This window comes from Melopsittacus undulatus, chromosome 4 (assembly GCF_012275295.1).
Source record: "Melopsittacus undulatus isolate bMelUnd1 chromosome 4, bMelUnd1.mat.Z, whole genome shotgun sequence".
Lineage (NCBI taxonomy): Eukaryota > Metazoa > Chordata > Aves > Psittaciformes > Psittaculidae > Melopsittacus > Melopsittacus undulatus.
The window spans coordinates 49,806,006-49,832,496 of NC_047530.1; the positions used below are offsets into that span (position 1 = coordinate 49,806,006).

General features: G+C 38.5%; 1 protein-coding gene across 1 annotated transcript in view; it reads right to left on the minus strand.

Annotated features, from left to right (window-relative positions):
* The window catches only part of CHID1 (chitinase domain containing 1), a 120,282-nt gene that overhangs the window by 91,953 nt on the left and 1,838 nt on the right, over positions 1-26,491 (minus strand). The window contains exons 2-8 of the mRNA XM_034062625.1: positions 24,809-24,951; positions 22,335-22,484; positions 21,359-21,491; positions 20,319-20,363; positions 18,911-19,017; positions 17,399-17,461; positions 8,140-8,228 (exon numbers count right to left, since the gene is read on the minus strand). Of these exons, the coding sequence (XP_033918516.1) occupies positions 8,140-8,228; positions 17,399-17,461; positions 18,911-19,017; positions 20,319-20,363; positions 21,359-21,491; positions 22,335-22,484; positions 24,809-24,934 (713 nt within the window). The 5' untranslated portion in view covers positions 24,935-24,951. The remainder of the gene's footprint in view (positions 1-8,139; positions 8,229-17,398; positions 17,462-18,910; positions 19,018-20,318; positions 20,364-21,358; positions 21,492-22,334; positions 22,485-24,808; positions 24,952-26,491) is intronic.

The window sequence follows — 26,491 nt, forward strand, 5'->3', positions numbered from 1 at the left end:
GGGGGATGATCACATGCCTGGCCCTGCTGGCCATGATATTTCTCATACAGGCCAGGATGCTATGCTTTGGCCACCTGGGCAAGCTGCTAGCTCATGTTCAAGTGACTGTCAACCAACACCCCCATGGCCTTTTCAATCTGGCAGCTTTCCAGCCAGTCTTCACCAGGCCTGCAGTGTTGCACAGGGTGGTTGTGACAAAAGTGCAGGGCCCAGCACAGAGCCTTGTTGAGTCTTCTACAATTGACCTCAGCCCATCGATCCAGCCTGTCCAGATTCCTCTGTAAAACCTTTCTACCCTCCAGTAGATCAACACTCCCACGCAACTTCGTGTCATCTGCAAACTGACTGAGGGTGCACTTGATCCCCTCATCCAGATTATTAAACAGAACTGACCCCAACACTGAGCCTTGTGACTGGCTGCCAGCTGGATTTAGCTCCATTTAGCACCACACTTTGGGCTCAGCCATCCAGCCAGTTTTTTACCCAGCAAAGAGTACACCTGTCCAAGCCATGAGCAGCCAGTTTCTCCAGGAGAATGCTAAGGAAATGGTGCCAAAGGCTTTACTGAAGTCCAAGTAAACAACAGCCAGAGCCTTTCCCTCATCCACTAAGTGGTCCACCTTGTCATAGAGATCTGGTTAGTCAAGCAGGACCTACCTTTCATAAATCCATGCTGACTGGGGGCCTCATTACCTGGCTGTCCTGCCAGTGATGGCACTCACTATGGCACTCCATAATTTTCCATGACAGGGGAGGTCAGACCCTCAGTTCCAGCCTGTAGTTCCCCAGATCCTCCTTCCAGCCCTTTTTGTAGATGGGCATTACATTCACTAACTTCCAGTCAACTGATTAGTCAGGAGTGTTGAAAATGACTGAAAGTGGCTTTGTGAGTGCTTCTGCCAGATCCTTCAGTACTCTTGGGTAGGTCCCATCTGGCTCCATAGGCTGGTGTGTGTCTAGGTGGTATGGCAGGTCACTATTTCCTCTCAGATGGGGGCCCCACTCTGCTCCCTGCCGCTGTCTCCCAGCTCAGAGGGCTGGGTATCCCGAGAAAAAATGGTCTTATTATTAAAGACCGAGGCAAAGAAGGCATTAAGTACTTCAGTCTTTTCCTCATTCTTTGCCAAATAAACATCGTTGCTGAGCCGAGCAGCTCTGGTCCTGGCAAAATCCATAGCAGGGCACTCTAGCTTGGTGCACAGCAGGGTTTCCTGAACAGAGACAGGACAGCAGGAAACAGGAGCATTACAGATGCTCTTTTTGATGATAGCTCATCTAAATAAACTTAAGAGTTTTCTTTACTCATTGTTTTCTTCACAGTAACTGGGAAGCACCATGGATAAAATGTCTGTTGAAACTGGACAAAATATGTAATGATTGTCAGGTTAAATTCAATTTACTTGCAGATAGGAATGAGTTACTCTTCACTCTTCAAATTCAAAACCTCACTTTGAGAAAGTGTCCCCGACATACTCTAAAGCACATATGTATAGAGATACAAATAAAATAGTCAATCCTTGTGATTCAGAGACTTAACAAAACAAGTGCAACAAATTTGAAGCTCCATTTGCCTTTTTTATTTTCAAGATTTCTCTCAACAGAATATTTAGTCTAAAGGTATTTCACTGCAGCACAGATATTCTATTCAGAAAGAGGTTTGTGGTATCAGTATAAATACATCCACACCAGCATAATTTCTGCAGTAATCACTAAAGGCCACATATTAAGCCAGGAATTTAGTCAAGCCCAGGATTAGTCAGTGCAAATGCAGCTACCCACCATTGCCAATAGGCAGAATATGCCCAGCTACACACTGCCATTTTAGGAATAGTACTTATGTAGTTTATACATACATCCATATCCATGTATGTTAAAAGCAGCAATGCTCTAACATTTTGAGACGATGTGTTGAAAGACAGGGTGGAAGTCTTTAGGAAACCTGAAGGAACCATCTGCTCTAACAATCATTTACATAACCCAGCAATTCTAGCACCTCTCTTCAAACATATGCAACCACAAGTCTCCCATTCCAAAATACAGTCACAGTAAAATACACACACCTTCTAGATCATAGCTTTGGCTCCTGTTGCTCCTCTGTCTTGCAGATAACTTAATGTTTGCAGGGAAATCACACAGTTCCTGGACACCAGGTAGTTGGAAATAATAACCATCTCAATCTTGCACTTGATCTCATGTACAATGCTGCATTTTCAGTCTGTTTTTTGTTAAGCAAGCCAATATTTTTAGCTCTTAAAAGCATCTTCTTTCAGACAGCATTTGCTGTTAAATTGCTTTGATCTTAATGCATATCAAAGGAGTCTAAATTACAAATTCCTAAATAAACTGCTTATATTTAACTATGCCCTAAGTTTTAATCAGGGTAGAACACGAAAGGAGCAATGTTTCACCTCCTAGCATCCCAGCTGGTTAGGGTACTACCCATACAGCTCATGTCTCCTTTATCAGTCTATCAGCTGCTGAACTGTAAAATATTGATTCTTGATGGTACTTATTTCCATGCCTTTTTCTGTATTTTTGATTAACAGTGCACAGTGATTCCAACAAATAAAGAACATAAGACTCATTAAAGCACACTTTCAGCCATGTCTAAGTGTTGAAACACAAAGTGAGTTTCAAGACATGAGATACGTAATGCACAATAGGAAGCACTTTCCAGTTGAAGCCTTGTTATCCTATAAATCAAGAATATTCTTACTATCTAAAAAGTCAAGTAAGGCAAAAAATGTCAAGATTTTGCTTACTGATACCATTAAATCAAACGTACTTTTAAGCTCTAAAGCATACATGGATATTATGAACATTCTAGGATGTTTCTGTAGCTTCTGTAGCTACCTGCTTACTCAGAAAGTGCAAATGTTTTTTCTACTTAACGCAATACGAAGACATAAATGCAAGACAGACAGGTGGCATATATAATAGAATTAACTGAAAAGAATGTGACTAATGCATTCTCCTAGGCAATAAAGGTTTATGAATAAATCCCAGAAACTTTAGGAATGCATAAAAAAACAAAATAATTGGTTTAGAGGAATGAGACATTGGGATTCTTTCATATAGATTACAGGTGTTATTCTCCCACAGCTAGAAAACAGGAATAATTCACTACTACTCTAGAAAAAAGGCCATTTAGGGAGAGGCATATAACACATTTCAGATTAAAAATTGCTCTGTAGATAGCCAGCTCTTCCCAGCTGTGACAGGGCATCTCTAGATCCCAGTTCAGAAAGGTTTTGGAGCTACGAATCTACTATCCTGTCAATAAAAAGGACAGCAGCAGGAGGGGCAATGACAACACAGGTCCAAACATCGATGTGGTGTTCAACTGCAAAATAGTCCTGAAAAATACAGCTGCCATAACAAAGCAAATTCTGCTTAAGGCAAAATATGTTTATGAATCCGGAGGGCTTATAGTGATTTTAACTCTTAATTTGGGATTTAGAAAAATTAGTTTGTAAAACCCTATGTGACTGTACATAAACAAAACAGAGGCAGGTCCTTCTGGCTATGAGACGGAATCAAGGAATATCAATAGGCAGCACAATGAAAAGGAATCTTAAGGTTTGTACCTCCACTTTCTCCCTACAAGCAAAAGGAGTAAATGTACTTTAATGTGAACACTGTTTACAGCAATTACTTAAATTCTGCCAGAGCATGCATTAGCATTTTAAAAAGCATCTGTGTGATGAAGTGATAAAGCATTTTAGAAAAATGTTTTAAAGTGTTCTCCTTTGCTTTATCTGTAATAGACTACAATTAATAGCATCAGAAAATTGTTTTAAAAAGGAACTATCAATTGAGCTGAAATGTAAATCATAAAAGGGCATGAAAGATTGAAATAAATGACAGAAGAGAAGGCATAGTAATTTTTCATTATTTTTGACATAACCGAAGCACAAGAATCTCAAAGTATCTGTTATCACCACACCTGCAAAGGCATACCAACCCACAACTTTCCAAAGAAATCTGCAAGAAATGAGAGTATTAATATCCTGTTAATATTGCGAAGGTTATTCCATTAGACAAGAATAGATTTTTAAGGACTTAGTTTCCATGTCTTTATTCTTAAAGAAGTATTGCAGTTGTTGCTCTGTGGTGCAATGAGTTAATACAACAAAACATGTAACACTTTGGCTTACTGGGGGCCACATTAGCATTTCAGAGGGCAATAGCCAATAGCATGGTTTAGCTCCTGGGACCTTCCCTGTAAGTAAAAAGTTCTACCAGCAAAGTCATCCATGCATCACAAGCAGCTCGTAAGCATTTATATTCTGAAGCAAATCTGAATTACTTCCAATCTTCCCTTGACAGAGAAATCTGGCTTCTTAAGACTCAACTATTTCCAGCAACAAATAAGAATAAATTCTTAACCCCATTTACACACAGCATTCCTTTTTAGCACATTTTAAGATTTGGAGCATAGCAGAGCACTAAACTGTCTCAGGATTATAGGTGTGCCTCCTGAAATGGAAAGAACATGGAAAATACAGAACACAGGGAAGAAAAAGGAACAAGACACACCCTGCCTACAGAAAAGAAATAACAGCAAAACTCTAGTGCTGTCCCAAGACTTGGATCTACACTCTTAATGCCATAATGCACTAGAAACTAGTACTGCTCTACGAATAAAGTGTTTCACAAAACATGATGCAAAAACCACCAGAACTGAGGTAGAAACAAAGGGGTTGGAGTGGTAAGAAGGAATCTCCTCAAAATGCAGCTTGGCTGTCAGACACCTTCAGTCCCTACAGAAAAGGGCTCTACTCAGATATTTTACAGGACTGTCTACCAGTTTACATGGAATTTATTTTGTTTGCTTTCACTATACTCTTCAACACACTGCTTCTCCCTCTGCCTATCAGGTGGTGGCCAGCCGCATATGGAAGCAAAGAAATTATTACATTAAACTAGCTATTTCATTTTAAGGACATAAAACAGTTATACTGTGCAACAGAGAAAAATATAAACCAACAAAAACCATCCTGAAGAACAAAGTTTTACAGAAAATAAACTTCAATCAGATTTTATGCAGCTATTGAAGAAGCACATCACAGGTAGATGTTGTTCTGAGCTTACAGTCTTAAGATGGTAAAAAGTACGCAACCTGTATTCTGAAATTGGTTTGGACAGGGTTACATTACTAACCTACAGAAGAGGTGACACCACAGTTACAGTGCTAACTCATAGTTACAGACACTAAAACTCAGCAGATGTGCAGATTTTAGTCACCTGCTACATGGTCCCTGAACCTTTCTAACAGGCAGCATTTAAGCTCTGCACATATATCTGTAAGCGGAAATGCTTTGCTTTCCCTATAAAACTTGACAAAAACTTGAGACCATTGCAGAGAAATATCTTTTCTGTGGCTACAGTTCTACAAGCCTACTCAGGCATTCAATTTTTTCAGCCTTTTTGGTAACATGAAAATGAATGTACACTGAAAGATTGTGACAGCCTCCAAGAAATTTAGGAGGTTTTACAACACCATCCTGAAATTGTGCTGTTAAACTGTCATAAACTGTAGTGGCTTTGAGACTGTCCACACTGTTATACAGTCCAAGGTGAGAAAAATGACACTGTCATATCTCATCTGAAAAATACCTAATATGGCTCTCTGCTTAAGACCGACTTACATTACTAAATTTTCATTTGTAGGCATAAGGTTATGGAACAGCTTGAAGGAAAAAAGGAAACTTGGAGCAAAATAATAGTGCATTGCTGACTATGCAAATATTACAAGTCTTCCCCGGTTATCATTATTAGCTAGTCAATCCTAAACGTAAGTCAAAATAAGCCAAAAATACATTCCTTACCAGGAACAGGTACGTATCCCATCAGGTAAAACTGAGGAATAAGGAGTAAGTATGACATACGATTAGTGCATGTGTCTCATCTGCCACCTATTCTGCAGTTATCAGAACCCACAGCGATATTCATAGAATCATAGAATAGTTAAGAGTTGGAAAGGACCTTAAGTTCATCTAGTTCCAACATCCCTGCCATGGGCAGGGACACCTCACACTAAACCATGTCCCCCAAAGCTCTGTCCAACCTGGCCTTAAACACCACCAGGAATGGAGCATTCTCAGCTTCCCTGGGCAACCCATTCCAGTACCTCAACACCCTCACAGTAAAGAATTTCTTCCTTATATCCAATCCAAACTTCCCCTGTTTAAGTTTTAACCCATTACCCCTTGTCCTGTCACTACAGTCCCTAATGAAGAGTCCCTCCCCAGCATCCCTGTAGGCCCCCTTCAGACACTGGAAGGCTGCTAGGAGGTCTCCACGCAGCCTTCTCTTCTCCAGGCTGAACAGCCCCAACTTTCTCAGCCTGTCTTCATACGGGAGGAGCTCCAGTCCCATGATCATCCTCGTGGCCTCCTCTGGACTTGTTCCAAAAAGTTCCATGTCCTTTTTATGTTGAAGACAATAGAACTGTCCACAATACTCCAAGTGAGGTCTCACAGGAGTGGAGTAGAGGGGCAGGATCACCTCCTTTGACCTGCTGGTTATGCTCCTTTTGATGCAGCCCAGGATACGGTTGGCTTTCTGGGCTGTGAGCACACACTGCTGGCTCATGTTCATTTTATCATTGACCAACACCCCCAAGTCCTTCTCTGCAGGGCTGCTCTGAATCTCTTCTCTGCCCAACCTGTAGCTGTGCCTGGGATTGCTCTGACTCAGCTGTAGGACCTTGCACTTGTCATGGTTAAACTTCATGGGGTTGGCATCAGCCCACCTCACAAGTGCGTCAAGGTCCCTCTGAATGGCATTCCTTCCCTCCAGTGTATCAACCGAACCACACAACTTGGTGTCATCGGCAAACTTGCTGAGGGTGCACTCAATCCCACTGTCAATGTCACCGATAAAGATGTTGAACAAGGCTGAAAGACATAATGTATTCCTTGTATATCTTTGTAGCACTGTTGTATATCATAAACACTTCCCCATAAAACAACACAACAGGTAGTTATGACTGCAGTTCAATAATACCATGCATCTTTTGACCTGGAAGGCCATCCAAACATGACCATAAGTTACCTAAATGACACATTGATACTGGTGAAACTCTTGCTAATAAAGCTGTAAAGCACTGCCATCATCCACATTTCCATAATGAAGTCACACCACTGTGCTGGAATACTGAATCACCTTCCATCCTTGTATTTAGTTGTATCTGCTCACTCTTACACAGATGTACTCACTGACTGATCATAAAAAACCCTGAAGTACTAGACATTATCTCCTTGAAATACCAAAATACTGGAGTATGATTTTTTTTCATTCCAGAGAAAGACTAGAGAAAAAGTAAAACTGATTTTTCAGTTTTACAATACATCACTTAAAACAAAATACTATCTTTTCCTAAAAATGTAGAAATTTAGAGGATTCACATCCCTTCCACATCTAATGAAATTACACACTAATTTTCCACATGAGTTTTAATTTTTTAGACAAATACAATCTTAGAAAGTAAATATTTCTCTGTTACAAACACTGAAAGGTAAGAACTGCCTACTGCTGTTGAGCCAGAAGAGCACATAAACCAGTACTTCCATCAGAGTCAAATCGTTGCACATATAACAGAAACCCTAACAATTCTAAACATTATTTTCTTACTGAATGCATTTTCTGTACATACAAAGATAGATATAATTATATTTATAATATGTATTATATAGATAGATAAATAGATAGATGTAATTTCTTCGTATAGCTCTGTTTTTCTTACATAAAGAGTAACTGTTATCTCTCATAACTGAAATTGTGCCCAGAGAGCCAGAAAGTTCTTTTATGGCACCCTTTTCACACCTTGGCAACAAGTCATTAAGCTCCGTTATTCCTTCTGCTCTTGTTCTCCTGGAAGTTCTTAGCAGACACTTTGGGTTAACACCACATCAGAAAACCCCTCTGCAAGTTATCTTGACATCAAAAGTTTTGAGGTATGAATTAATGCATGTAGTTAGTAAGACTATTCAGTGCAACATGCATGAAGACCAAACTAAAGTAATTTTTTATTCATTTAAGCTGCACAGCTATATACAAAGCTTTGAATTTATTGTATACAAGACAAGAAAGTATTCCTCACCTGGAACCTGACATCTTAATAGAAATACTCACCCTGCTGCAACTGCAGGAGGGATGACCAGTATGAGTTTAAGATGTGCTTCATGCAGAGCCTCAGAAAGGTGAATGAGCAAGTGTATCAACTCCCTGAAATAGAATATATTAGTAAGAAGGTAAGGCAGTCGAACTGGTGCTATATATTGGCAAAGGCAAGGTAACAAGTAACAGTAGAAATAATTGAAAAGTTGCAGCTGGCAAGAAAGTGAAACAATTTGTAATGAATGATCATAGCAGAAAAAAAACTTAGAAAGACTGATCAGAGGCTTACTCTCTTTAAGGACTAAGAACATTGAACTGCTAACATAGTTGCAACAAGTTTTACTGCAACTTGTCATCACCTTGGGACTACAAGGTTTTCAAGTTTTATTCTAATCTAAGTACGCAGTGTTAGCAAGTAAAATTAGTGTACCTTATCAGAGCAGGTCACCTCTTGAAATCATATTTAGTAAAAAGAATTAGATCAATAAAAGAATGAAACACTGGTCTGAAACAAGCAGCTGTTGAATAGATTCAAGTTGCCAACGTATTACTGCACATGAGGTCTGAGAATCTGTAAAGATGCTTTCACAGCAATATATGCTATCTCCAAGGGTTATTTCCAAGCACTGTGTATAGAAACATTTCTGATGCTGGCTTTTGCCCGTACAAATAATCCTTTGTTTCTGAATACATTATTGCATAGCTACAAAATAGATGTTTCAAAATGTCCTATCTGGAAGTCTCACCTTTCATATGCCTAATTTTATGATTTTCACAAAAGCTGATTTTCATATCCAAACTCTAAACACTTCAATAGGGCAATAACCACCAAAATTCTAACATAAACTGTTTTCAGTCTTCCTTATTTGAAGGGTGATGTTAATAGAAAATCCTCCAGAGACAGACTGCAGAAAAAAAAAAAAGGTTTAATAGCTATTTTTATCTTAAGAGGATTCCAACATCACCTTAAATTTGCACTATAAATATGGTCAACTTTCATATTTACCCACTGGCAGGGTGGATTCATGAAGGCAGTTAGACAGATGATATTAGCACAGAATTCTAGATGTGTTCAGGACTATACTTAAACCTGAACTGAGTAGAAAGTAACTTCACGACCCATTCCAGTAGCCTAAAAATGTTAAAGCAGGAAAGGCAGGATACAGATCTGAACTCTCAGAAAAAACTTTTGGTACTGTCATGCCTTTCAAAGTACTACCATCCTATTCTTCTGAAGTCATCTTCCAATATAATTATCCATCACAGTAATTATGCTTTGTTTGCACAACACAGACACTATCCAAAGCCAACCAACTATTTGGATTTTCCCTGAAATGGTCTGATGCCTGATGAAAGCTTCTTAAGGACACTACAAAAGTCATTCTCCTCAAAATCCTGGCAAACAAAGCAAGGAAGTTTTACCACTTTCCCAATACCGTTAATATTTTGTGCTTACAATTTGAGAGTTGGCTGTACTGAACAGCTCTTGACAATGAACTGCCACACTGTCACCTATATTTCTCTTCAGTGGGAAGATACGAGATTACAAGAATCAGCTTTTGGCCTGTCTGCAGCATGTACTTCTACCATTCTTGCTCTGGGAAAGTAACAGCTTTCTCCTCCCATTTCCCTATATGCATTCCACATTGATTTGCCTGAATAGTGACACTATAAATTATAGCAAAAAAAGAATCTTTTTCCATAGGAACACACTAAAAAATTACAAGACTGAAATAAACAGATATTTATTGACTCCAACTAAACATCACAGTTCCTACATGACAATCTTATCAAAAGCTATAATCAGTATTAAAACTAGCTAAGCTTTCTTTCCCACTGATTTGTGTCTCATGGCTAAGTGACCTTTTTTAATTAGTTATGACTAAACTACAGTATGAACACACTCTTCATTAGATATCAGAGATGCTACATGTAGATAAATTTGACCGAAGAATCAGTTCCTCTGGCACTGAGATTATTCTACACTGTTCATCAGCAGGGATCTCTTTTCTCTGCCTTTGCTACCTTTTTTAGCTGTAGGAACTTCAAGACCTCTACACTATGCAAAATGCTTGATGACTTTAATTATTTAAAAGGTGAGCAGACAGAATAAGGGATAAAATTGAAGAACCTAACATAGGTGCAGAAAAAGGTAATTTTTCATTTAGAAATGTGTTTAGAAATTATGTTGGAAAGGCCTTTAAAGATCATCTACTTCCAACCGTCCCGCCACAGACAGGGACACTTTCCAATAGACCAGGTAGCTCAAAATCCTGTCCAGCCTGGATCTGAAACACTTCCAGGGATGGGGCAGCCACAGCTTCTCTGGACCGCCTGCTTCCAGCATAAAGAACTTCTTCCTTACCTCTAATCTAAACCTACCCTCTTTTGTTTAAAGCCAGTACTGCTTTTGCTATTATTACACTGCCTTGTAGAAAGCCTCTCTCCAGCTTTTTTGTAGGCTCCTTTCATGTACTGGAGGGCTGCTATAAAGTCTCCCTGGAGCCTTCTCTTCTCTAGGCTGAACAGCCCTGACCTCCCTCAGCTTGTCTTTAGAGGAGAGGAGCTCCAGCCCTCTAATCAATTTTGTGATGCTCCTCTGGATTTGCTCCAACAGGTCCATGTCCTTCTTACAATGGTGACCCCAGAGCTGGATGCAGTACTCAACCTGGAGTCTCAGAAGAGCAGAATAGGAGAATCACCTGTATCACTTAATTTTGGCTCTTTTCCATTTATCAGCCAAGACAGCTTCTATAAATCAAATGTGCACCCTTTGCCTCTCCCCCAAATGGCAATAGCAGAATGCTCATTTATTGTGCTATAAATTAAAACTTTACTATGTCCCAACAGTGCTTTCCAGTATTTTAAACACAATATTCTGCTGTATTACCACTAGTAATTTTGAAAGAAAAGTTACTGACATTTTAAACATTATAATGAGGTGCAGGAAAGTGGGAATAGAATCAATCTTCCTGAAAAGGCTTCATTAAATATTTACCAGAGACTTCACTATTGTCAAATTTAACTTCAGAGTAGCTACTAAAACACTGGCACCTTTAAGACTCTATCTGGAGCTAATTAAGGTCTATTTCATTCTTACTATTTTAGGCCTCCTACAATCACTACCATTTGGTAGGTCAGTTTTCCAAGTCTTCATAATTGCAAAGTATCCTGTCTCCTGTGAATTATGCAGACCTCCACATTTTCATAACCCAAGGACTGCAGGAAGCTTATTTTTTCAGAACTCCCTTTTTCTGACATTGCTGCTCTATTGTGCTGGGGACACTTTGTAGTACAGTTTACTTCAATGCGTAACAGTAGACTGTACCGTATTTGAAAAGCCTTGCAGAAGATACGTAGGACTGTTATAACCTTCCCTTCAGTTGTGTGACCCTTCAGAATTCTGCAATTTTCCACCTTCAGCCACATTTTCTGCACAAGTTTGTAGTCAGTACTCGCTAAAATTTATGTCTTATCAAGAAAATTGGACAGAATAAAGCTGTCCACTTCAAGAAGAAACTGCCCTCTGGCACATTTCACTGCCTAGTTAATACAAATAAACGAGTATGAATTATGGCAAAATTTTGATTAATAGATTAATTTTTCAAGGACTAAAATGAAGGATAGAACTGCCAGAAGAGCATTTTGCGCCATACTCCTAACCAATGATAAGATGTCTGAAGGTCACCTACAGCACATGTGCCCACAGCGCATGATGACCAAAAAAAAAACCAAACAACAAAAAAAAGGTTTTCAGACTGGTTCTGTGTGATGGCAGTGCCATCTGTCAGCTGATGCTAGACTGGTGAGAACAATGTGTGCACTTTTATGCATGCTGTGAGATTCTGATGGGTGAATTCACACCTTTTTCACATGACTCAGGTCTCACAGGGAAAAACTCACAGCAAATAACTCACAAGCAAGATCAGCAAGAGACACTATCCTGTCTAGTTGTTAACTAAATAATCAGGATAATAAAGATGGCTCAGTTTTCTCATTATTTCTGCCATGTACATTTCGAAACTTAAATGCCACAGTATAAATAACTTGGGATATTTTATCGCAAAAATCAAGGAAGTTTTAACTAAAAGGAGCAGGTTTAAACTATAAGAAGCAGCAAAACACATTAGAGTTTAAGTTATCATCCATATAAGGTATCTTGACTGATTTAGATCTTTGTTAGAAGACTGGTTTCCTACGTGTTAGAATAAAAGTTAGGAAGGTGAATACATTCATTTTTCATCTCGCATTAAATCTGACCTCACTGTAATTTGTATATCAATAATTCTATTCCCAGTATCACAGGGAGGAGGTGGATACCAGTATTTTAGAGGGTACTATATATCTTATCTCTACTGGACATCTACAGGAGGCTGAACTTCAGTCCACACACACCTTTCACAACAATTCAGGTTCTTCAGATGAAACAGGTGGTATTTCAGCATCTAAATATAAGAACCTAATGCCATTTTATACATCCAAAGGTATACAAAGCATGCCTACAGGATTAATGTGTAAGACTTGAGGCATCTAGGAGCCCACCCTAACAGCTAGAGACCAGACTGGTCTCTGGAGACCTGACAGCTATATTTAGGCATATAGTTTTCTTCTATAAAACTTACATAGTTGGTAAAACCATCCTTTAAAAGAATATGGAAAAAAAAAGCATAAAGGATTGATATAATCTAAAACTTTACCATGCAATTACAGAGCAATTCTAATCCCAAACCAGAATGATTAGAATTTTTTTGTTCCGGAAAACAAAGTTTATTTTCCACACACAGATTAAGTTAGTTCTGCTTAAGAAGATATAAACCAGAAGATACATAGTGAGCCTGAAACCACAGAACTGAATATCTTGGTGGACGCCAGCAACATAACCTCTTAGCAACATTTCGCCTCACCTGTAATGCCAGCTAGGATAAACAGGAAACTGAAGGCTCTTTAGATAACTTCTTAGACCTTGCATGAAGACTTTTCATTAATTTCTAATGTTGGAGTAGCCCCCCCAAAAAATCAAGATTTTTCCAGAAATACATAAAAGACTAACAGAAGTACTTAAATTTGCCCCATCTTAAAAAAAGTTCAGTTATGACAGGTTCTTAAAGCAGGTATTTACAGGATTTGTGGGTTTACAGAAGCCTTGCAAAGGGCTAACACTGTTATCCTGTTATGTGAAGATTCTTACAAAATCTGTTACATCTTTAGGCTATGCAGTGTTTCAAGCCCCAACATCAAGACAATGGGGAGAACATGCATTACAAAGATGTTATCATGCCTTCTCAATCCAACCAAAATCCATGCTGAGCTCTTCAGAAAGGTATCTCATGGGGACACTTGCTCAGCTGAGGTCCACTGAGATGGGAGCTTCAGCTGCAATTAATCCATTTTTCTGATATATGAAATGGTATTTAAATCATAACTAAATTTTTAGTGAGTTCAGACACTAATATGCAGCTTTTCAGACTCTTTTGCAGACTCACCTTACTCAAGAAATACTGATACACTCTACTAAGAAGTATCACTACACATTGTTTTTAGAGATGGATGCTGATTTCATAGTTGAAATGTTATATCAAACATAAATGTTCTTTACGAAAATCCCTCTCTCTAGCCATTGTAAGTCTGATAAAGAAAACTGTGCTGTATTAAGTGCTGCTGCATCACTAAGGTAATGCACTGGATGGGATCATGGATCTTTCCCATAACATCATTAAAATATTAACAGGAATCATCTCCACAGCTTTCCCCTCAACACAGATACAAAGAATAATTCAAATAATAGAGTACCATTTTATCATTTATTTAATTTAACAGCTAGGCATCCACTTACATTTTGGAAAACCTTAATGATTTTAAGTAAAATATTTTTTTACTTAAGATCCACACCACAGTTCTATTATTTCCTAAGGCAAGCTGCCAGCTGCAGCATAGCTCCAGATGTTTGAGCATAACACCAGTGTTGAGGTTCATTAAATGCTGCTAACTGCTATGTGAGACAACTATTTGTATTTCAGAAAATAACATTTAATTAAAAAAAAACAACTGATTTTTAATTTTCTTTTTAAACTAAGACATATTCCTACTAAAAGACAGGAACCAATTGTGTTAGCTAGGCTGGCTTCCTTGCATTGTCAGACAGCTCTGAAAATAATTTGCATGTGTTCCTCGGAGCATCATTATGATCTTCTGTTCCTTTATGTAGGAGTAGGTTAAGCTACTTTCAGCTGTTTGACCTTAGAGGATCCAAGTCAGGAAAGCCTATACTATGTACCTAAATAGTTAATACAGATGCTTTAGATGGAGCATACACGACGGCTGTTCTACAAACACTTCACATCTCCAAAGATTCAGGGGTCATCTCTGTCTTGACACTTACCTGTCAATCGATCTCCACCCTTCCAAAGTTAAAAACATGCTTTACTACTGATGTTTGTCACCTTCGAAAGAATCTGACAAGATGAGGCATGTTACAATACTGCCACTCTGTGGGCTGAAGAGGTCATGGGCTGCTCCACTTTTCTGGGAGGAGCAAGGGAAGCAAAAGACCGTCCATGCTTACCCATTTAACAGGAATAACTCTGCTCTGCTCCCAAAAGGAAATTAGAAGATCACAGAATCACAGAATCCCAAGAGTTGGAAGGGACCTCAAAAGATCATCCACTCCAACCCCCCTGCAAGAGCAGGGTAACCTGGAGTACATCACACAGGAACTTGTCCAGGCGGGCCCTGATTATCTCCAACGCAGGAGACTCCACAACCCCGCTGGGCAACCTGCTCCAGTGCTCTGTCACTCTTACAGTAAAGAAGTTCTTCCTGATATTAACGTACAACCTCCTATGCTCCAGTTTACACGGATTGCCCCTTGTCCTATCACTGGATATCATTGAAAAAACCTAGCTCCATCATCCCAAAGTAACATCGCTCGGTGGGCAATAAAAATGCAGGCTTGCCAACGTGTCAAGTTCAGTTTATTCTATCTGTTAAGATCTGTTCAAAGCTCATGTTCACTCAAAACAATTGATAGGGAAAAGCTCTGGGGCACTGGATACCCAAGCCATCCAGTTTTTGAGCATGTGATAGACAAAATGACTTAAATCTCAATATGAAGACACTGGTCCCATAATTTACAAGCATCACAAAGCAAAATTTTAAGATAATGATGCACTTCTACATTAACAGAACTGTTGTTCCACACACTAGCCTAGCTTCAGCTTGCTTCCTAAATGAGCTATAGTCAGAATCCTTGTCTCTGAGGAGGTAAGCCCAACACAAAGTATTTTTCAACTTAAGCACCTTAACTATTTCTAGGGAAGTGGCAATAAAGGGAGGAAAAAAATCCACAGATGAGTTTACAATGAAGCACTTAAATTCAATCTGGTCTTGAAGCAAATCTGCAGTTCTTATTTTTTGTTTCTATTCATGTTTTTATACCAAATACCATCTTTCACTTTTTTAGTTGGGGTAACCCTAAATCATTACTCACAGGTGGACACATATGATCAAACACTGCTGACCTGGAGTAAAGAAGGCAGTTAGCATTCTATTCTACAAGTATGACCCTTCTCTGAAGAAAAATACTTCCCACTCCTGTTTATCAATAACAGATAAGACAGCGAGTATGTAAGCAGTGCTTCTATACTTCACCTAAGTAACACTTGGCTACTAAAGGCTAGAGCAACTAAAAAGCAGTACCTCCCCTAAGACAAACAGTTATTAGGACACTAAATAGGACAAGCAATGCTGTTTTGAACCAGCATTACTTCTGTCAAAGAGTAGCATTTTTACAATGTCACAAGTAAACATACCCAAGGAGCTAACGAAAAAAGTATGTCTTTGTTCATGTGTGTCATTTGCAATACAGAACTCTGATGCTAGTATGCTTAAGTTGGTCTTCAATAAATCTTAAAATTACATTAACAATCTTACATTCATGTAAGTTAACTTACTTTCCTGAAATACAGGAAACACAAGACATAAACTAACCACTACACCCAGCTTCTGACTGGCAGCTACTAATTGCTTAAATCACCTTGTTGGCTGTCTTATTGCAACAGATTCAGAGCTCATTATAGAGATCAACTCTAAAGAACAACCTGGCAAATTACCTAATTGTGAGCAAGAGCCTCTAGTTTAAGAATTATCTGTTCCAGCACAAATGGTGGATCCCCTGACAAAGCTACAAAGATGCTGCAGTTTCAATTCCTTACTCTCAAGTGTTGATTTTCTAGGGAAATGGCAGGACTCTGTTAATAGCACACTCAGTTCCAATAGTAACTATTATATGCCAGTCAGTAACATTTGCCTTGAACAGAATAACCCGAAGGAACCATTTTTAAAAGATTGAAGTCTTCAATAATAAAGCCTGCATTCTGTGAAGCTTTCTTCTAATCTGTTTTTCCCCAGACATTTTAGGCAACAGAGAGCTGGTAGGAATGTGTGCTTTAGGGAATAGATGCCTGAATTTCCTGAGGGAAATAACACAAAACTGCCAGATTACTGCACTGAATCATTCATTTCAACACACATTCTCCCTTTTCCTCCTGAAGCAGCAGTTTGGAGATTGCCTTACCTTGAATCTTGTCCAAGGTGTTAAGAGAGCCAAAGGGGCTTTTGCTCAAGGAAACCAGTATGTCAGGCAACAGCTTATTGTGGATAAGCCCTTTAGTTTTAGCAGCTACAATAAATGCAGACTCACTGAAACTTCTTAGCAGAGCTACTAAAAAGTAGATTAACTACTCTAAAATACAGACCTTATATACACTGTGCCTGCAAAAACCCAAAGCCAGTTTCTCCCTAGATTTACTTCTCGTTGGGAATTTTGGTTTTAGATTCAGTATGTCTAAAAGATCTCTATAAAAAGGCTTGGAAGGTTTCCTAAACAGCTCAAATTTGGTGGTCTTGAAAGCATCCCCCATTTGCAATCTTCATGGAGTAACCCAAACCAGTCAATGTCATAATACAGGCTGGTGCAATACATCTGAGTAACCATGCAGTGAGGTACCCTCTTCACCTTTGCACAACAGTAAACTCAAGCATGAAAGGCTAATCTGGTCTGCTAGGTCCGCTATGAAGATTGTATAATCTTTGCACTCATGTAGAGTGAAATAGAAGAATCTTCTACTTCATTCTAAGTTAAATGGAACAAACGTTAGTTGTCCTAGAATGAAGTGTATTTATTTATAATGAAAAATTCAAATCAATACGGACAAATTAAAAAGATACTTTAAAAGAACCAGTTTTTAGGAATTGCATCCTAGAGACTTATACTCACGTCTGTTTTTTGATTTCCCAGCTGACTCCAAACTTCAACTACAAAACCATCAAAATTTTCATTCTAAGTAAAGGGAATCAACAACAAGATAAATTAATCACTATGCTTATTCATTATGCTTTTATCAGAGACTACAATACAGTATCAAAGCACAAAATTACTGTAGTTGTTCTCATATTATTACAAATTGAACATGCTTTGTATTCCTACACCAGCTTTGACTTATTCACGAAATGCCGCATTAAAGACAAAAAGAAGCACAAATTATTTAACAAACATGCAAAAGGTGAAGACCTCTATTAGTTAATCCATGACTTCCAGTCTTACAGGATAAACCAGTATCAGACTGGGAAAATTCAGTCATTAATGAGCAATGGTCGTTAAGCAAATCATTTAACAGATATTTACATGTATATTGGTAAAAAACTCATGACCTCTTGTGTCTAAAAATGTAAATGCTAACTCGGCATAGGTATGATTCCAAACATCTTCCACAATTAATCTCACTTGTGATTATTTATGCTTAGCATGATCAAGGATATTGCCAACTTAAGTACCCTTTCCTTAAGGGGCAAACCCTTACCAAGGGCCTAGGATTGATGTATCAGTTACAAATTTTAAGAAACTATTCCGTTTACCTCTACATCCATCTTCCTCTAGAGTACAGTAAGATGGCTTTACATCATGTAGCAAGTGAGAAAACTTATTTGACAGTAATGAAGCAGACTGTCATGAATAAACCAATAAAGGTGAATGTCTTTTACTGCAACTTCTTTAGTCCCACACATGCATAATAGCTCTAAAGCTATGAGCTAAGGGGCTGCACAGAAAATCTTAGTAACCATTCCTCAAAGGAAACCCTCTTCTCCTCTCTCCAACCTCTTAATATTTTAAGCAAACTGGTTTATCAGACCTTAGCAAAACTGTACAGTAACAGACATCCAGTGAGTTATTGTTGCTAGTAAAAGTGGATTACCAGCTCTATCACACCAAGCCCAAATGTACTCCCGTCACACAGAAAACAGCACTCATGATGCTCATGACCCTCTTTCTGCCTATCAAAAAATGCTAACCAGTTTTAACCCCGGCTTAATATTATTTATTTTTAAAAGAAACTTAAAAGAAAGCAGTCTGTTCACTAGGCAGCCTCCATGAGATGTTTATCAGGTATCCACTACTACCCCAGTAACGCTTAGTCTGACAGCTGTTTGGAACAAGTCTTATCAATCATCATTTACAGCAGGCAAAAGTCATCTGTGCAGCTGCCAATGATAACATAATAAGGTTATGTTGATCAGACTTGCACAGTCTCACTTTAGACTTGTAGTTAACTGCACTTAAGTGTATAAATACTTCATATTTATAGGAATTGGGCACATACGAGGACACACTATTAAGAATCCTCCTGCATTATTGTTTTGAGCAGATTTCCTAGAAATGAGAAAACACCCACTCAAAAGGCATCAAATAATCTCACACTGTTTTATAAGCATTTTCAAAATGTCTGTTTACCTTGGCTAGCAGAACCATACTCTTGGAAAGCTCCTCTATCTCATCTTCACTGCCGAAAACACTTTCGAAGTCGTGGTAAGTCCAGCCATCAAATAAAATTCGAGGCACTATCAAGTAAAGTTGTCAATCAGTAGTGAAAATGAAGAATTTATTATATACACTGGAATATTTCTGCAGAAACTGAATACTGCAGATACAAGCAGAGATGCCACTAAACAACACATCCCATAATTAAGATCATTGCTCTTTGACCAACTTCAGCAGCATAGATAAACTGGCACTGTAGAACATTCTTCTTCATTTTATGTTTAGTTAAAGGTCAGCACTGATGCAAGTTTTAAGAAAAGATACCTTCACTTGATTGAACTATTTGGTTCTACTGCTTGAGTTTATGATCTTAATTGAGCCCCACGTAAAGTCTTAAAATACCACCAACATGAAGCAGAAGTCGTTCTGCAAGTTGTGAGTCTATTCTACCAGGAGAACAGGAAAAGTTCAACACAAATTCTAATTTATTCTTTTGTATGTAACCTTGTACACTCTTCTACTAAAGTTTTCTACTGAAGACCCTGTGACAGATTTTTATTTTGGAAAACGTCAGGACTTGAGCACATGTAATTTCTTTTTCTAGCAAACCAAAACATTCAAAACAGTCAGACAAGAGTCAGGAAAACTGCTGTTGAAACATATAATAAACATGCACACTAGAAAAGCCAACCACTCACACAGAGTTATGTTTAAGCCCTTTGTAACTATGAAGGATGTAGAAGTGTATTTTAGAAGAGATTTAAAGGTTTATCATCTGGCATCTAATTTAAAATATCTGACTGCATATAATTTTTCTAATACATTTCAGTTTCATACTCCATTCTGAATTAAGAAGGGGTTTGCAATTCCACAGAATTCTTGCCATAGAAAAATATAAGTCTAGCACAGTATTCTCTCCACAGAAATATTTGGCATTTTCCCTAAACACACGGACCATGGCATATCCTTCAAGTTCCCAGCTTCAAGGGGAGAAGAGGCAAAGCCGGACTTTTCAACTATCATGCAAGAAAGTCTAACTGACTCAGAGTTGGATATTTTTTTAAACTGAGCAACAAGTTTGTGGACTGCCCTCCCAGTACTATTGTATACATGTACTGTTAAATCAAACTGCCCCTACAAGGAGGTCCTGTGACCCAGGGTTTATCCAGAAACAAGAAGTTAAGGCAAAACATTAGGACACCAACAGGATTAACACTTCAGTTACGTAACTATTTTAACTGCTTTTCTTTTTCTTCTCATACATTTTCCTTCATACAGCTATGCTAAGGTAACCTCCCTTTCTCCCATACATATCTGGAGCAAAGCCTTCTTTTGCTCAGCTAGCAGATAAAGATGATAAAAACCAAAAAAAAAGGCTCACCAATTTTGATGGTTTTGGAGTTTTTTCTGACATCTTTCATCCAACCTGTCAAACAGTATCAAGAGAACAACTGTTAAAATATGAATGTTGACACTGAAACGTATTTTCAAGTATTCTTCAAATAATGTAACCTAGTTCATTATATCTTTCTGCCAGACCACTAACTCATAACCGACACAGATGAAACATCCTCTGACACACAGGATTTGAAGGTATTTGCCTCCACTACAGTATAACTAGCATTCACGGCAATTTTACAATAGTCCCTACCCAAGCCCTCTCTGCTGCTCATAGTTCTGCCTCATGATGGAAACTATCTTACTACCTACTTAGTTAGAACAACACTCACATAGTCACTGAGCATCACCTGGGAGGAATTTTTTTTTCCTTTCTTTCTTTTTTTTTTAAGTGTCCCATCCACTCCTCTTAGCAGTCACTGCACTACAATGAATTTGCCAGTGAACACCAACACAGTAGCTGTTTCAAATAAGATTCCCTATTCAACCAAGTTCAAAACCATAAACGACTTAGTTATTATTTCAAGAACATACTAACTGAAATGTGAACTTGCCACCAGTTTCTTGAAAGGAAAAAAAAAATCTCTTCAGATTAAAACTATCTTCCATTCCCAAAACAAATTCACCCAAAGAGTTTTGCAAAGGTGTGGGGCAACCACACAACAGGTAAACAACTGCACAGTGCAAATACCAAAGACTATTTCTGCCTCTACAGATTCTTTGTCCCTTCCTTTTTTCTTTTTTTTTGTTTTTTAAGAGGGGCTCTGTAGACAGCCTGGTGGAAAAGCCAATCTTTCTGTTCATTCTTTGAACTGATAAGCTACGGATGCATGTGGAAGCCAATGGGGACTGAAAGAAGTTCACTCTGAAGAAAATTCCCTCAAATAATTGAATGGATGGAAGTACTTCACTATGAGGCAGAACCAGAAAACTCCACATTCACATATTGCCAAAGCTACATACTCTGCAACAAGACCAGTAACGTTGCCTGCAATGTATAATCAAAGAAAAATAAAGTAACACCTTTATCAGCATCATGGAGTCCAGTGAACTGGAACCTTTCCTTCCCTCTCCTTTTCACTTGTAACCAGACTGGTGAGATTAGTGTAAATTTGTTTCCAAATATTTTAGCAATGTCATAGCCATGACTGTTCCACTTGCAAAAGAAAAGAGAAAAAAAAAACCAAACAAGTGAGAGGCTCAAAAGCAAGACAGACAGTTCACTTTACTATTAACCAATACAAATTCTTTCATACAAATGTAATCATTTGCTAGGTCTCCATTTGTTAGTTTGAATAAACCTTCTGGGATATTCTTTTCATTTAAATAAGAAAGTACTCTGGAAACTGATAGCTACTTGAAAGGTGAACTACAGAAATCTGAATGCAAAGTCCAACACAGTTTCAAATTTACATTTATGTAACAACCCTCTACATTTATGTTCAAGAGAACTTGAGAAAGGTGAAAATTTATAGGGCACCTACTTCTCTTTTGAGCTGTGTAAGACTGATACAATGAAATACAACCTCTAAACAAAAGCAAGCAGCATTTATTATTCAAGAATAGCTCCTCTGAATAACAGCAAGACTGGACAGCAAAAGAGATCTGTCTGACAGAAGCATAATTTTTTTTACTGTTTATTTAGAAGGTTCAAGTTGGTAGCTACATGTTATGAGGACACTTAGTACTCCTCTTGTTCTGACTTTACTGCAACTTCACATGCCTCATTGAGGACATAAGAATACTATCATCTCTGTTGTATCAGAGAAGAATAAAAACCAGTATGACTTAGACATCCTCCAAGAGATGGATAGGAGAACAAGCATATGAGACCACCTGAATCCCAGGCCAGCTATCGATAATGCATTATTTGACTGCATTTGACCAGAAGTTTCCATTATTGTAAAAATGCTTTTAAAGCAGAGATGCAAGACTGCAGATTAGCACAGTGTCCTGCATATTCATTCAAAGCATAATTTTATTAATTTTACTAACTTACAGGAGTAATATAACCCAGAACATCTCCCGAGAAATGTCTTTCTCTCATCTTCTTGGAGCAATAGCTTCTGTGTTCCAGTATAATATCCTTTGCCTTTAGGTCCACAACTACCAGTCCCCGGTCTTGCACATTTTTATCGGAATGCAGTGTCTGGGGGGAGAAGACAGTGTTTACAACCAGCTACACGTAAGAGCAACTTTCAACAGCAACAGAAAAAATAAAATAAGAAAATCACATAATTAAAGCCTAAACACTCCTTTTAAACAATGTAAAGCAGTTTGATTTAAAACTGAAACACTGCTCAGACATGATTTAACATCATCAGTAAACTTTGTCTGAAAGGCAAAAAGCACACAAATTTAAAAATAATAATCAAGAATTTATAAGATTAAAGAACATTATGCACCACAGCTGATGGCATTCTGCTCCCTAGCCAATGCTTTCTGACATGTTACCTCCAAAGTAATAAAAAGGTGTCAGGAGTTCTTAACCAATAATTTGAATACTAAAACTGGATATATTTAGACTGATTATGCTGTACTGTGGTCACTGAAGGCCAAGGTTCTTAACACCTTTCTTTAAGGAAAACTTGCTTTAACTGAAACAGCACAAATAGTTTTAGTAGACAGAAATAGAGAAGGCCTAATTAAGTGTGCATGGGGAGTAGATAGAAACCATCTATTGATTTAGCATAGGGGCTTTAGCCATAAGACCTGTCTTAACACTTTGCATTACCCTCACTACCTGCAGACTAGAATTTCTTTTGTTCAACATATTTGTCGGTGACATAGTGGGATTGAGTGCACCCTCAGCAAGTTTGCTGATGACACCAAGGTGCATGGTTTGGTTGATATAGTGGAAGGAAGGAATGCCATTCAGAGGGACCTTGACACACTTGTGAGGTGGGCTGATGCCAACCTCATGAAGTTTAACCATGGGTTGGGGCAATCCCAGGCACACCTAAAGGCTGGGCAGAGAAGAGATTCACAGCAGCCCTGCGGAGAAAGACTTTGGGATGTTGGTCAGTGAGAAACTTAATATAAAATGGCAGTATGCGCTCATAGCCCAGAAAGCCAACCATGTCCTGGGCTGCATCAAAAGGAGCATAACCAGTAGGTCAAAGGAGGTGATCCTGCCCCTCTACTCTGCTCTTGTGAGACCTCACTTGGAGTATTATGTGCACTTCTGGCATCCTCAACATAAAAAGGACATGGAATTGTTGAAACAAGTCCAGAGGAGGGCCACGAGGATGATCAGGGGACTGGAGCAGCTTCCACATGAAGACAGGCTGAGAAAGTTGGGACTGTTCAGCCTGGAGAAGAGAAGACTGCATGGAGACCTCATAGCAGCCTTCCAGTATCTGAAGGGGGCCTACAGGGATGCTGGGGAGGGACTATTCATTAGGGACTGTAGTGATAGGACAAGGGGTAACGGGTTAAAACTTAAACAGGCGAAGTTTAGATTGGATATAAGGAAGAAGTTCTTTCCTGTGAGGGTGGTGAGGCACTGCAATGGGTTGCCCAGGGAAGCTGTGAATGCTCCATCCCTGGCAGTGTTCCAAGTCCAGGTTGGACAGAGCCTTGGGTGACACAGTTTAGTGTGAGATGTCCCTGCCCATGGCAGGGGTGTTGGAACTTGATGATCTTAAGGTCCTTTCCAACCCTAACTATTCTATGATTCTTCCTGGTATACACTGAGCAAGCAAGTAATACAAGCAATGAGAGATGCATCTGTATATTGAAGGATTAACTATATTTATAATTTAAGAGAGAGAATTTTTAACATATCTACTTTTTTTTCCTAACATGTTTGGCAACAGTAAGTACACACAGTTGGTATATGCACTGGTAAATGTACTTCCTCTCCATACACACCCATTCTCTTGCACTGCTGTGCTTTCTTGCAGTTTTGAAAGCAAAGAAGCAAGAAACAAGAACATTCTGAGCAAGTTAAGAGAGACTTCAGCATGCTGGCTCCACTTGTTCAGACTGCTATGAGACTCTGAATTATTGCTGTCCGCAAGAGAACTGCTGATTAGGAGGCTCTTCAAAATTTCCTGTCAGAGTACAGCCTTCCCATTAGCAAGGCTGAGATCACCTTCTCTTCCACCAGTAAATGATCTAGCACTCTTGGCCCAAACTCCTGTTCCCTCCTCCACTTTCTAAAGGGATGGAAATATGTTTCCTTTAGCTATGCAAGAGGGGACAAAAGCTTCCTGCTTCTGCAGCTTGCATGGGGGATAAAGTTCCAGAGGTCTGCACCAAGGAGTTTGTTCAAGGAGTGAACCACCTGAGACACTCATAAAAGCTGAAGGAAAGGACTGTTTCAAGAAGTCTTTTTTGTGATCATAAGCTTCAATGGAAATGCCTGATTGCTTTTAACATCATTTTAACAGAACGAGAATCTATCTACCAAAGTTCAATTAGTTCACTGCACATTCCAAATAAAATTAGTGTTTCAGTTATTTGTCTTACCTTTTCTTCTAGTTTTTTTGCAGCACCTTTCTTCACATCTGTTTTTGACAGAGTACCTTCAGCTAGCCAGCAAATCACAGTAAGAGAAACTGAAGTGCAGAGGAGCCTCATTATGTTTTTCCCCATGTCAAGTTTCTCCTGCCCTGAAAACATAAAGGTTCGAATCTCTATGAAAAGACCAATATAACAGTTTAATTCAGTTTTCTTGCCTAAGAGAAATAAATCAAGCATTGTCTTCTGCCCTCTAGAATCAGACTTATTAAGGTAGTACCATTTTAATAGAGCTTTTCCTCTGACAGCAAAATAGCAGAGTATTTTACAAGATTCCTAGGCTTGAACATCTCTTTTTGTCCCTTGCTTTAGTAGATTGATCACAGACAGAGTGGGTTGGACACTTACAGCTTCCCTTTTAAAGATTCTCTATAGCGTAACAGTTTACAGCTGAAACTGAGATAAATGTCTGCTGTCCAGAACAATTATACTATCACTTTACCTTCCCAATAGCAAACAAGAGATACCATTTGTCTCTGCTCCCGCGCAACCCAGTCAGCAAGTCATAAATTAAGAGACAGAATGAATTATAGCTATATGCTGATAGCTATATGCCTTTACTCTAACAGGTGAGAGCATTGTTTTCAGTTCCTTGCCAAATTGGTGACACACACAGAATTAAAAAAAAAAAAAAAAAAACGCAACAACAAACAAGACACACAACACACACACGCAAAGAAAACCCCACAGAAACACACACACACAAAACAGGGATCCTTTCCCTTTGGTCTAAAAAATGACTGACAGTTTGACCCTATTCCAGATTTCTGAGCACTTCCTGTTTCAGTTTTAAATCAAACTGCTCTGCATTATTTAAAAAGAGTGCTCAGTTTAACTATGTGATTTTCTTGAATTAAGAATTAATAGAGAACATTTCTGTTTAGCACTATTTATTTCGTTCTGTCAGATGAAAGACTGAAAAAAAACCCCAACAAACCAAACCACAGAACACAGAGTAAAAATATTTAGCACTAGGAAAACCAGGAAAAATGATGTAAAATACCAGAATGCACAAAAGCAACCTACTACTAATTCTGGAAATCCCAAGTATCAACCTGGGACTAGCTTTCACGTATAATAAACTAGTAGCTTTCAATATGTATTAGGCTGTTTCTCATCATTATGAGGTCCTAATGGAGAAAGAAAAAAAAGGTTACCTTTCCCAGAATTTTCTGAAGTTTTGTTAAACTTAAAAAATTCTCCTGCTTCCTGTATTACTCTGAAGAATTAACATTTCTACCACTCATTTGAAGACTTATGATCTCATTTCTCCAAGTCATATTTACAAGACTTGTTCTGTTGGCACTGATAACAAGTGCTGCTCAAAGACTGAATATTTTGTTCCTGTACAAAACATAGGGTGATGCATACCACAAAAGCAGACTGAGCACTCTAAAGGAATACTGTGGCAGAAGGAACCTTAAAGGTTAAATGGAAATGTAGTCAATGCAAGAGCAGCTATTTGAGACCAAGAGTTGTAATGTAGAGATGAGATCAATAACCCATTAAATTGAAGCATTTTTGGATGTGGTTGGCTTTGCAGTTACATTTTAAAAAGCAGAAATATTTACTTCAGGAGTTAGGGATTCTGTAGTAAAACAGAGAGGAGCACATGATTAGGGAACAAAGAAG